At 29.0% G+C, this 13725-nt stretch overlaps 1 protein-coding gene and 1 long non-coding RNA gene across 2 annotated transcripts; one reads left to right on the top strand and one right to left on the bottom strand.

The window, feature by feature from the left end:
- Window positions 1-3241: 3241 nt before the first annotated feature.
- Window positions 3242-4571, bottom strand: LOC108479037 (ferritin-like catalase Nec2). Its single transcript, XM_017781469.2, has 3 exons — window positions 4163-4571; window positions 3831-4071; window positions 3242-3749 (listed from the first exon to the last, which is right to left on the bottom strand). Exons 1-3 carry the CDS (start codon window positions 4483-4485, stop codon window positions 3366-3368), a joined length of 948 nt encoding a protein of 315 aa, XP_017636958.2. The 5' UTR covers window positions 4486-4571; the 3' UTR covers window positions 3242-3365.
- A 7909-nt stretch (window positions 4572-12480) lies between these two features.
- Window positions 12481-13297, top strand: LOC128285327 (uncharacterized). The gene is made up of 3 exons (XR_008275830.1): window positions 12481-12578; window positions 12819-12941; window positions 13116-13297. It is a non-coding gene; the product is annotated as an uncharacterized LOC128285327 (long non-coding RNA).
- Window positions 13298-13725: the final 428 nt, after the last annotated feature.

Here is a 13725-nt window from a genome sequence, read left to right as displayed (position 1 = left end):
ATATTTGGCTAAGCTTGTGTATAAGCAAATTATGTGTATTTTCTGATTTTGTGAATTAGGGACTAAAGTGTCGAAACGTAAAAATGTGAGGGTTAGTTTGCAAAATGCCCTAAATATGTGTATATGGATTGTTTTGAATGATTTGGTGAATAAAAGGATTAATTTTGAATACGTATAGATCAAGAAAAGAGGAATTTGAACTTAGACCAAGGGAAGTCGAAGATTATAGAGTAAACAATCCGAGTCGACAAATTTCGAGTACAAGGTAAGTTCGTACACAAAATATGATGTTATAAGTATGTTTTGCTACTTTAATTATACATGAATCGTATATATATTTGGTTTGGATTTATACGATGGTAAATCAATGGTATTTGGCACTAAGTGTGCAATTTAAACTGGCTACGGCTATATGAGGCACTAAGTGTGCGATACTGATATAGTTTCGGTTAATTAAGATGGCACTAAGTGTGCAGAATCATTCTAGCTTCGGCTAACCTTTAAAGTATTAGGTGTGCGAAAGTTTGAAGCAATAGTAATTCACAGAAAGTCTTAAAATATTCGAAAGGAAGGTGAGAACGAAAATTAATAAGTACAGAAGGTTCAGGTATGTACGATACCTATGTGGTAGATGATATTATGTATGTGAAGTTCATTGAATTGGTATGAACATATGAATTGTATTGGCATAGAATTGATAGATGATTTGAGAAATTATAAATACTTATGTATTGAAGTTTCATAATTTATATACTGTTTATGATTTTTGGTACGAGCTTACTAAGCTTTTGAAAGCTTACTTTGTGTGTATTTGCATTGTTTTATAGATATTGTAGCTACTGTGAGCTCGGGAATCATCAAGGATCGTCACCACAATATCGAACCTCATCTTGGTACTTTGAAAATGTATATTTTGAAGTCTGGCATGTATAGGCTAGTAGTTATGGAATTATGTTTTGAGATGTTTATATATATATTTAGCCATGTGATTTGGCTAGTTTATATTTGAACTTATAGTTTGATAATGGTATATAATTTATGATGCCAGTGTTCAAGTTTTGGTATGATTTTGGTTAGTTAAAATAGATGAAGTTTGGCAAGCTCATAGCATGTGTTTGAATGATGTATTGATCATTTGGTTCGGCATGATGTTAGTTTAAGTTTTGGTATGAATTGAGTGATGAAATGAAAATGGAAATGAATTGCAATGTTTTAGCATGAATTATGTATTATTTGGTAAATATATTGGCTGAAATGGTTGATCAATTATGCTTGATTTGGTGCTTGTAGGTTTGACCCAATTGGGGTGGCAAGTTGGCTATTCAAATGACCTATTTTTGTCCACACGGGCAGAGACACGGGCGTGTTGTCTCAGTCGTGTGCGACACATGGCTATGTTGCACGGCCATGTGTCCTCTGGGGTACCCTACAAATGTAAGTCAGGCTCGAGTACGGCCAAGACACACGGGCGTGTGGCTAGCCGTGTGGCTCAAGTCAGATTCGACCATAGCCAAAGCACACGGGCGTGTCTTGTGGCCATGTGAGCAAGTCAGTATGGTTGCCCTGTTTGAACACGGCCTAGACACACGGGTGTGTCTAATGCCGTGTAAGGCACACGGTCTGTTCACACGGGCGTGTGACCTGTATAACTTTGAAAATTATTTAAGTTGTGAAAAATTTTGTATATGTTTGGATTAGTCCTGACCCTTTTCTAAAGCACGTTTAAGGTCTCGATGACCTATATAAGGGACTCTATTTTGATATTTGATCTCTGATGTTATGATGATTACTAAATGAATGTTAGATGTTTCGATTTGTTCGGTAATGCCTTTAACCCTAGTCCGGCGATGGATACGGGTTAGGGGTGGTACATTAATACAGTTAAAATTCTTTAGTTATTTTTTAATACTTTTCTATATTTTTTGAACAAAGGTCCGATTCAAATTAAGTTTTTATAATATTTAGTTATTTTTAATACTTTTGTAATTTTTATTTTTCTATAGTTTTGTACTTATTTAGAATGAATTTGGACAATTGGTTGTCTAGAATTAAATGAATTTGGACAACCATTTATCTAAGTTCATTCTAAATGTATATATTTTCATTAATTTTAAAATAATATTTTAAAATCTTTAAATAATTTCAATTTTTTTGCTAGCATAGCATGCCACATCAACATCTGTTAACAATTAAACTGATTAACTGACGGTTTCCATTAGTAGAAGAGCCTAGTTGAATTCATTGAAAAAGAATACCCTTTTTAACTGAAATAACAGTTACATCCTTATATTCTATCAATTTGTCTAAAAGGACACTGTTTGTTTTGGGTGAAATAAAATTTATTTAATTTAAAATAAAAATAATTTTTGTTATATGGAATTACTTTTCAAAATTAAAATTATATTCAATTTTAGGATTTTTCATAACACATTATAACATGGTACTGTTTTAATAACAAATGTCATGAAAATTATTTGAAATATGACTTTTATTAAATAACAATTATTGTAAGCCGTCAAAATTAGATTTACTTGTAACAATATACTTGTGATGTAATTTAAACCGTCAAAATTACATCAGTAAAAAAGTAAAATTTATAATGAAAAAATATAGTCACTATAATGATTAATAATAGTGACTACTAAAAATGTTGCCGCTGTTACATCATTTCTCCGGGAAAAGAATTTGATGCCAATTTTAGCATTTTATTAATGATTAATTGGTAGTGACCAATGGGTTTGGTAGCAATTGTACACTTACAATGATGATTTACTTGTGATCTAATTTAAACAGTCACAATTACATCATTGTAAAAAGTAAATTTTATATTAACAAAAATTATATCATCACAAAAATGTTAATGATAGTAACTACTAGATATGTTGTCACTATCATATTATTTTCTGGAAAATAGAAATTTGGCCTTAATTTTTAGCATTTCAATAATGATGAATTAGTGGTTATGAATAAACCTACGATTTACATGTGATATAATGGAAAATGATTGTATGAAACAGTGACATCACTTTATCTGTATCCCTTTTTTCTATAGTTTTATGCCACATCAATATTTTCATCGTGAAAAAATTCAAATCCAAATTAAAATCCTAAAATTCAAGATAAGAATACTGATATGGTATAAAACTATTGGAAAGAGATAATATCCTTATTTCATACAATCGTTTCTCGTGATATAATTTAATTTGTCAAAAATGTTGTCATAATAGTAATTAACCAAATATTAACCAACCACAATTACTTATTTTATTATTGCCACACGTAAAGTTTGTTACATGCACAACTATACCGTGACTAAAAACTTATTTGTTGTAGTGGATGTTGTGATGACAAATGCTTCAAAGCTCTCAGCTAAGTTTTAGAGTAAGGATCCGTCGATAAAGTGCTCCATTTAAACCACGTGGAAAAATTCCACCGGGCCTGGTGGCGTTGCCAGTTGTAAATACGATCCTCAAGATCTCCCTCGCGGACCGTGCATATGCAAGGGAATTGGCATTCCCCGGCACGATGTTACTACTGGTTCTATTCTCGGCTCCTAGTTGCAGTGGCACAATCAAACCTTCATCTTTCACACCGCACCCCGCAAGTCGGTTAGCCAATTGTGCAGAAAGGTTGGTGAGATTCCCCACTGTGAAATTAAATGGCGGCACAGTTAAATTGACCCTGGCGTTGAGTTCTGCTCGAAGAGCTCCAAATACTCCAGCCTCATAGAGCGCAATTCCAGACAGCAGCTAAATAAGAAAAATGAAAAGCAGTGATTTGAGATTAGATTCAAAAGAAGAAAGAGGGGAAGAGCCGGAGAGAGTAGTTACCTCTCGTTCATCTTTGCCGATAATCGAAGGCATAATTCCAGCGTAATATTGTTTTAGAAAAGAAGAAGCAAAAACAGCTGCGAACAGAAAGCTGTTTGTGTTGGCGTATGGATTGTATGAAGGATTCGATTTTTTAGTGCCATTCAAAATCATGGTGACAAAGGTGTTATAAGTTTGTGGGCTTATATCCAACAGTGGCATTGGAATTGGAGCATTTAGTAGCGATGTGTTTTTGATGACCCTGCAAAATATTTAAAAAAAAAAAATCCTTACGGCTATTTTTAACTCTAATAAAGAGGGTTATTAGAAAATATATATGAAATGATCTCAACCTTAAATGACCGATACTAGCTAAACCAAATTCCTCAATAATCATACGGGTAGCGTTGTCGAGATTAGCAACGGCAGCTCCGATGGGAATAGGACCTTGGACTAGACCTGGTGATATATCGTTGATTCCTCGGCCAATTGAAGAACGTAAGAAAAGTTCTATTTTGAATATGAGCAAGTTCAATAAGAATTCAAATTTCTCTTTGGTGGAAGCCACTTCTGGTCTGCACTCAGGTGGTGGAAGAGAAACAGTATTCACCTTAATCATGGTGGATTGAAATGCTAACAGCAGAAGAAAAGCATACAAGCATGGTCGACTAGCCATTTTTTTTTTTTTGAATTACTTAATTAAAACTTGCTTGTATGAGATTCAGGATGGGTTGTGATGATTATCAACTACATTGTTGGTCTCCTTTTATAGAGGGAAAATCGATCTGGTAGTCCTTCAAGCATGTGACATTGACATTTAAAAAAAAGAGAAAATAAAATAAAAGAGTTGGGGTAACATTAATTGCTTCTTAAATGACATTTACACGGATGTTAAAGGTGTTCATGGCCAGACCAAGTCTGAGTTTGGGTTAGGTCTAAATATGATATTAACATATTTTATATATAATTAAGTCTAGTTTGACGTAAAATCTGGACTTAAAATTTTGTCTAAATTTGTTCATATTTGCAAAAGATTAACCCAAATTTATTTTATTAACTCAAATCCATTTTAGGTCCGCTCATATTATTTTTTATTTAAAAATATTTATATTGTTTTATTTTAATATTTAATATTTAATAATTTTATACATTTTTTATTTATTGAAAATTTTTATATAGTAATCTTAACATTTTTAATGTTTACTTTAAAATCATATTATATATTTAGTATAGGTTTATTTGTTTAATGTGTTCTAGATTACATAATATAAAAAATTATAAACTTAAAATAAGTAGGATCGGGCTCGAGCATTGAATGTTCAAGTTTGAGCCCGACCCATATTTTAAACAGGCTTAATTTTTTTGCCCAAGTTCATTTTTTGAGTTTAATATTTTTGCATAAACCCACCCAAATTTCGGACGAGCCTTCAAATTTTGTTGGATAGTCCAACCCATAAACAGGTCTACTAGATATCGATCTCTCATCATTAATTTTATTTACAATTTTTCAACAAATTATAAATGTGTTTCTAATTTATCTTATACCAACTTTAAAATTTTCTTTAAATTAGTTTTTAATTTCATTATTAGAATGATTAAACATAATTAAAATATATTAATTTATTTCACAATTCAAATATAATAACAAAATTTAAAATCATATTTTAAGCATTTGTTGCATACAATATAATTTTACTTTAAGTAACATTATTAAAAAATAATTAATCCTCATTTCATTTGTGTTACACGTTATTTTATTAATTAATTTTTAATTTATTAAATAATATATTTTTAATTTTTTAAAATATATATTTATTAATTAAATGATAATTGATATAATTTATAATGAAAGTCTATTAATTTTGAAAAATAATTTAAAAAAATTACATTTAAAGTAATGAAAATAAAATAATTAAGTTAGAAATAATTGATAATAAACTATTAAGTAATTAGATAAAACAAATTATTATTCAAAATGAGTAAAAATTTCACTTATAAAGAACCATTACTTTATATTTCATTGCCTTAGACATAATATTTGATAATATAATGATAAGCAACATTCACAATTATGTATATATTATTAAAATTAAATAATAGTAAAACTATCAAACATCAAATAATAAAGAAAATCATACTACATCAAATAATAATGAAAATCATACTTTTTGTGATGGAAACAAAACTATTAAATAGTGTTAAAATATGATTTTTTTTAGTAATTTTTTAGATGTTATTTTAACTGAAAATGCATTGCTAGTGTATATATTTATAGGGCTAAATATTAGTTTTAATTAGTATATAATTGTAACATTAATTGAGTGATAATTAATCTAAAATAATAAATATAATTTAACATGAATCTAAAGCCTAATTAAGTGGTAATAATTATTTTAAATTAATAATTTATTATGAATATTATCATATTATTTATTTTATAGATTTTAAAAAAAATTGAGAAAAATGTCTTCACTTATACTTAGTGGTGGTTACAACTAGGGGTGTTCAATCGGTTAACCGACCCGAAATAACATTAACCGAATTAACTGACCTTTCAAAATTTTTAACCGTTAACCGAACCGAAATTTTTTCAAAAAAATTAACCGAACTGAAAATTTTTCAGTTAGTTTGGTCGGTTAACCGAAAATTATATGTTTTTTAATTTTTGATTAAAATAAGTATAAAATTAACCGAATTAATCGAATTAACCGAATTACCCGAATTATCTAAATTAACCGAATTAACCGAATTATTTGTATAAAATTGTATTCTTTTTATTTTTATTTTTAGTTTTAGATTTTATTTTTATTTATTAAATTATTTGTAGTTTTTATGATTGGGTTGGGTAATTGGGTTAGGTTGGGTACTTGGATTAATATATATTAGATTGGGTATTTGGGTTTATGTTGGATTGGGTTTGAGTGAATAGTGGGTTATTTATATATTGTAATTTTTTTATTAATTTTTTCGGTTAACCGACCGGTTTCGAACCGAATTAACCGTTAACCAAAAACTCAAAAAAATTTTAACCGACCCCCAATCGAATTAATTCGGTTAACCGACCTATTAACCGAATTCGCCCGGTTAACCGAATTTTGCACACCCCTAGTTACAACTCTTGTAAAACACATGTTTGACCTTGAGTTCAAACCCTATCACCCTTATCCCCCCACCCCCAATATTGTATAAAACAATAGAGAAAATAGATAATACAAAATACTAATCTTTAATTGATCTATTTTTTTATCTTAATTTTTAAATAGATATTAGTCATATTGTTCGTGAAATTGGGATTTATGTTGAATTGAACTGAATCAATTAGATGCATAATATTTATAAAAAATATTATTTAATTTAATTTAATTATAAAATATATTTTATATTGTTTAAGGAAACACACACAAACATGAGGGACTAGTCATATTGTTTAAAGTCATTAACTAAAGCTGCTTATTGAAGATTCATGATGGGTCGATGATTATCAGAAACACTTTCAGTCTCCATTCTATGGAGGGGGAAAACTGGTATCCCTTCATGCATGCCACGACGTAAATTACGTGCACTGACGAAGCTAGAATAATTTTTTAGGGAAACTAAATAAAATTTTAATTTTTTATAATTTATAGTTTTATAATTTTTAAATGAATTAAATTTAATTTTATAATTTTAAAAAGTTAAAATATAATTTTACCTTTATTAATTTAAAATTTTAAATTCTTTTAAAGAGCTTAAATAGTAATTTTTATTTTAGAGAAGGCGGGACCTCTGCAAGTCTCCCTAAATTCGCTTCTGACCACATGTAAGTTTGGCTAATATTAATTCCTATAATAAATGACAACTGTAAGCAACACCATGCACTGATAATAAAAAAATACAACAGTAAACTTTGAAAGCAAGAACTCAGCAAAAAGAAGGTAACTCAATGCTCAAATGTAACTCAGCTAAAAGAAGAAGGTAACTCAGCTAAAAACTTAGTTTAACATGAAAAATAAAATAAAATTTAAATTTTGAGTTAATCGAATTGAGTTATTTTAATTATTTTTTTTTGCGTTAACTAGAATGAATAATTTAATTTTTTGAGTTTGAGTTAAGTTGAATTTCACAATTTGAATAATTCAAATAATTTGAATAACTTAAATGATAGATTGATGTAAATACTCCCCTTTGGTCCCTGTCAATTTCGAAAATGAGTAAATTGATCTCTTTCGACAAAAACAAAATCAAAATAATTTTAAAAATTTCAACATATTTATTAAAATCTCTAAAATGTCATATTTTTAAATTATAAAATTAAATAATCTAAAAATCTAAAGATTATATAAAACTGTTTAAAATTTTAAAATTTTTCAAAAATATTAATTTTAAGGACCTAAACAAATAAATTATCAAATCAAGTTTATCATACTAAAATAATTTTTCTTATTTTACTTTGAAATAGTTTTCAAATAGATACGGTTTCAAATTTATGTGTTAACATGAAATTGGTTATAAAGTAACAAGATTTTATTTTGACATGTTAAATTTTTAGTTTAACTCAATTTGAATTCAATTTTACTCGACTTGATTAAAAAAAAATTCAAATTGAATTAGAATGACAAAATAATATTCATCAACTCGACTAACTCAATTTTTTCTAATTTATTTTATTTGATTCGACTCGATTCGATCAAACACTCACGTCGATTCTAATAACATGTAAGAAAAGCATTGGTGAGCTGCTTGCTAAGCTTTTCTCTATCTTTTTCTTTTTTTTTCTTTGGTAATTTTGCAAGGTAATCCTCTTCTATTTTATGTTTATTATATTATTATATGTTAGCATAATAATAATTTATTTTTTTATTAAATTTTTTATACAATTGTCTACTTGTATCTTAACTTTTTTCGATCCTTAAATTGGAGTAAAATATACGTCTAACCACGATTAAATTCATATCTTTTTAGTTGTTGCAAATGCCAACTGAAAAATAAATATTAAAAATATTTTGTTAAATCTGAAATTGTATTTTATATTTTAATTATTAAATTTTGAGTTAATTGTGGTTTAAAATTTTTGTTGTGTTAACTTAAAACATATTTTTATTATGTTGAACAATTTCAACAGTATTACTTAATATTGATTACATGAAGAAAATAATTTAGAATCTTTGCAACGCATGCATTAAGAATTAGTATACATATGATATATATATATATATATATAATTAAGGGTAAACTATATTGTTAGTTATTTAATTATTGATAAGTTTTTTATTATTTAATTATGAAAAGATACTGAAATGATTATTTAAGTTTTTAATTTTATCTTTTTGATCAGCCACCTGTTCGTAATAAAATAATGATGGGTCATTTTTAAAATGGTATAAAAATAACAAATTTAATCGTTAATGTTTACACATTATATCAATTTCATAATGATTTTAAAATTTTAACCACAATATTTATACATGATGTCAATTTAATCATTATTTTGAAAAATTCAAAATTTTTTTTAAAAAGGGTAAACTATACCAATTACCTCTAAACTTTGTTTAAAATTATATTTCGATCACTCAACTTTTAAAAGTTATAAAATAGTCACTAATGTTATCAAATTGTTGCATTTTTATCACTCGATTTTTAACTTTTGTTAAAAATTAATGTTGCACCTTAATTCAAAGGGCTAATAGCTAATTTGGTTCTGAGCTATAATTAAAAAATCATTGTGATATTTTAAAATTTTCTTAACAATAATTGTAAAAAATAATAAAAAGTCTTAAATATAAATAAAAATTCATAAAAAATCAATTGTAGTAAGGAAAAACCAAGAATGTTGTAGCTAATTTTTCCATATCCTATCTCATCAAAAATCACAATCTTTGAACTTCTTAAAAAAAAAAAAATCCATTCACTTTGATTCTACTCGTTTTTTCACTTACTTTGTTGTTTTACGCTCTCTTTACTTTCATCTTTCTTTGCTTTTTTTTTTCTTCTCTTTTTTCATGTAGATCGGCGTTAGCTCCGTTCTTCTGAGATCATTAAAACTAAATAATTATATGTTTTATTTATAACTGAAAGTAAAATCTTGATTTGAACTTAAAAAATGGTGGGTTTGGAGAAGAAGAGGAGCACTTCGTATTATAAATTTAAAATTTCCAAAATTTCAAAACTGAAAGTTATTCAGAACCTCAATCAATCTAGTAACCAGAATTACAGAAAAGAAATGATGGATTTAGAAAAAAAAGTAAGGTACATTGTATTATAAATTAAAAGAAAAAAAATTCAAATTTAAAAAATTGAAACATACCAAAGAATCCAAACAATATAATAGAAACTCTTTTCTCTTGCCCTCTTCCTTCTTAAATATTTTCTCCTTTTTTTTAATAATTATCAAGAAAATCTTGTAAATAGGTTATTAATGGTAGAAATTTTTACAATTCTCAAGAATGAAAATAATGTTGCAAGCCTAGCTTTTGTTTCTTGAAAAGTCGAGTATCAATAGCCGGTCTACTTGTGGAATCTGAATATTGCATTGAGATCCATTTTGCTAGGGCTTTGAGAAAAAAATTACAATTGGGAAACACAACATGAAGTTATTAATGTGATTGAAGGTGTTTATCAATGGTGGAAAACAAATGGAATTTAGTTTGAAAATTTTAAGATTTTTTTATATAATAAAAATTAGTTTTGATTTTAAGAATTTTTAGATTTATACACATTTAAATATTTTTATAATTTTTAAAATTGACTTTTTAAATTATTTTTATATATATTTTTAATAATTTGTAGTCTAAGATTTTTTTAAATTTTTACAATTATTGTTAAGAAAATTTTAAAAGATCAAAATGATTTTTAACTTTAATTCAAGGATCAAATTAGCTATTAACCTCTGAATTAAGATGCAACGAAACTTTTTAATGGAAGTTAACAGCCGAGTGATAAAAATATAACAATTTGATAATGTTAGTGACTATTATGTAATTTTTGAAAGTTAAGTGACTGAAATATAATTTTAAACAAAGTTTAGGGACAGTTGGTATAGTTTACACTTAAAAAATGGGGCTGATCTTGATTCAGCTATCCCAGTTACAAAGTTGAGATTTTTAGAATGAAAACAAAAGAAACCGAACAGCAAAACATCTCTTGAATGAAAGTGGAAGAAACCGAAAACTTCCCGGGATTTTTCCCAACAGGAATCAATCTTAAAGTTCCCTTCTTCAAATAAATGGTATTCCTTATAGTAATTGCCTTTTGATACTCAGTATACGACACTAGAGGCGGTGGCATCATTGGTCCATAAGCATACTTCGATGGTGATGACCGTAAGGCGCCGAAAGAGGCAAGGGCCTGACGGCTGGCGACTCATAGTATTGGGGTGGGTTCCTGTTCAGGTGTTGGGGCGGGTAAGGCGTAGCGGCAGCAAAGACATAACGATCGGCAATAATTTCAGGTTTTGGTTGCAATGGAGTAGGCAGCTGTGGCAGCAGAGGGTGGTTTTGCCGACTGCAGTTTCTCCTTTAGTTACACACTCTGCTACTTCCAACGTTTCTCATGGTATTTTGCTATTGAAGGAGTATAAAGGGAAATAAAATGGAAGTTTTTATAAATAACTCTAATTTTTATAACAAAGTTAGGTTCAAAATCATGTTAATAATTTTGGGTTTTCATCTTTTTGCTGATTTTTGAGAAGCGAATGTCTGTATTTGAGTGATTTTTGTTTATTTACCGAGAAAAGAAAAAACTTTGGACGGAAGAGGAGTGAAAAGTTTGACTTTTAGAAAATTTATTATTATTTTTTAAAAATAGAATTTTTAATGTTTTTTTTAGAACAGGGATCAAATTGACATGATGTTCAAATATGGGGTAAATTTTTAAAATAAAGATAAAATTGATATAATATATAAATATTGAGGGTTAAATTTGTCATTATGTAACGCCTTGAAATATTTAATTTTGTTTTTGTGAATTTTAACATAAATGAGTATTTGATTTAGTGGTTAACTGTTTTGAGTATGTGTTTGAAGTTGGGTTCAAGTCTCACTTTCTGGAAAATTTTTGTGCCGATTGTGTGATAGAGGTTCGGTGGAAGTGAAATTCAGAGGTGGTTGAGAGTTAGTGAGTCAATTAGTAGTGGGATAATATGGGGGGTTGTGATATTATGTTTTTTTTTTAAATTTAATTTAATTTTTATTTTTCTCTCTTCTCAAAGTTTCTGACAACGATTTTCACTTCTTCTCTTCCTTCTCTCTATGCTTTCTTTTTGTTTTGTTTTTCGTTCCTTATTCTGAATCAATTTTTTAATCTTTGGGGGTCGTTAATTCATTTGTTCTCGTTCGTTTGGGAGAAGATGGTGAAGTAGTGAGTTGCATTCCAACGGTTTAATCTGTGTGTGTGATAGAGTTTGATAGTGGTGCTGGTGGTCTTGGGAGTGGTTTTGCATCAAAATTGTACCAGGTGTATACCCTAGACACGAAAAATTGAGATTCGACGAAAGTCGAAAAGGGCACTGTCGATGCCACACTAGTGTGTGCCAAGTTGTGTGGGAGACACGATCGTGTGAGTGTTGTAGGTGTGGCCGTGCGCGAGACACGACAGTGTGATGGCGAATGTGTTGGGCATGTGGGCCTACACAGACATGTCACATGGGCGTGCGAGTGTTGGGCCAAGCTGTGTAGGCTACACGGGCAAGGCCAATTTGGGAGTGTGGGCCCACACGAGCATGTGGGCCCAAAATTTTGAAAATTTCCCTAAGGTCTCACAAGTTGTTTCGATCGACTGTGGGCCTATCATAAGGTCAGTAAGGGCTAACCAAACCCTATTTAATGTGATCTGGTACTCTGATAAATTGATCTGAGTACGAAATTGATATGTATGTCTGATTGTACCATTAAGTATGTATTTATCTATATACGAGCATGTTAAGCATGTTTATTCTGTTATTTTTGCATCTATATTCTGTATCTATGTTGTGGTGGGATTTGTATATGTGGAGGAAGTGATTTGTACAATGACCTTTCGCCTATATTCTGGCAGCTTGACTGCATATTATCTGTTATGTGTCGCATCGACACTATATGGTGTGTAGGGGGATGGATGAGTGTTTTTAACCCCACTTGGTGTGATGGAATGGACGGAGATGGTGTATAGAGGATTGGGGTAAGATTCTGTACGTCTGATTTGTTATCTGATTCTGATATCTGTTTCTGTTATGGACTTAGGTCCAAATCTATTCTGATATTATATGAAATTCTATGTGTGTTGTATGACTATCTCTGTTGGGTTACGCACTGAGTTTACGAAAACTCACATCTGTTTGTCTATTTTATTCAGGTAATCTTTAGACATAGGCAGGTCGGTGCGACGGAGGCTTAACGGTGACCAATTGAGAGTTTTCATTATTATTATTATTATTATTATTATTATTATTATTATTATTATTATTACTATTATTTAATGGTTTTACTGAAATTTTTGATTTTCGTGAGAGTTTTTCAATTTTTGGACTCTTCGGACTTTTTGGACAGTTTGGTTTGAATTTTTAGGTTTGATTGTGTTATGATTTCTAAACTACGATGATTCGACAAAATACAGATTTTATGAGAACAAATGTTATTTTTGAGTTGTTTTAAACGATTTTTAAACTTCCGTTGCGAAATAATTGGTTAACTTTAAAAACCAACTTGTAACAGTTTTAGTAATATATATAAATAAATATGTTTTATAAAACTTGGACGTTGTATCAAATAACTAAACATTGTTTTTTTTAGAAGTATCATCGGTTTCAAAATTCTTCTTCGTAACACTCCAAGATTCAGCCATAACGTCTAGGCCATGTTTAGGGTGTTACTTATTATACCAATTTAAAAAAGGACACATGTAACACCCCAACCCGTATCCCTCACCGGAACCGAGTTACGGAGCATTACCGGAGTTTACAGAT

Source organism: Gossypium arboreum, chromosome 12 (assembly GCF_025698485.1).
Source record: "Gossypium arboreum isolate Shixiya-1 chromosome 12, ASM2569848v2, whole genome shotgun sequence".
Lineage (NCBI taxonomy): Eukaryota > Viridiplantae > Streptophyta > Magnoliopsida > Malvales > Malvaceae > Gossypium > Gossypium arboreum.
Note: the sequence above shows the minus strand (reverse complement) of the source record. Positions and strands in the feature narration are given on the sequence as shown.

Coding starts and splice junctions, on each gene's coding strand:
- LOC108479037 (XM_017781469.2), bottom strand. CDS start 4,485: ATGGCTAGTCGACCATGCTTGTATGCTTTTCTTCTGCTGTTAGCATTT. Junction 4,072..4,162: donor GCTAGTATCGGTCATTTAAG/GTTGAGATCATT, acceptor AATATTTTGCAG/GGTCATCAAAAACACATCGC. Junction 3,750..3,830: donor TCGGCAAAGATGAACGAGAG/GTAACTACTCTC, acceptor TTTCTTATTTAG/CTGCTGTCTGGAATTGCGCT.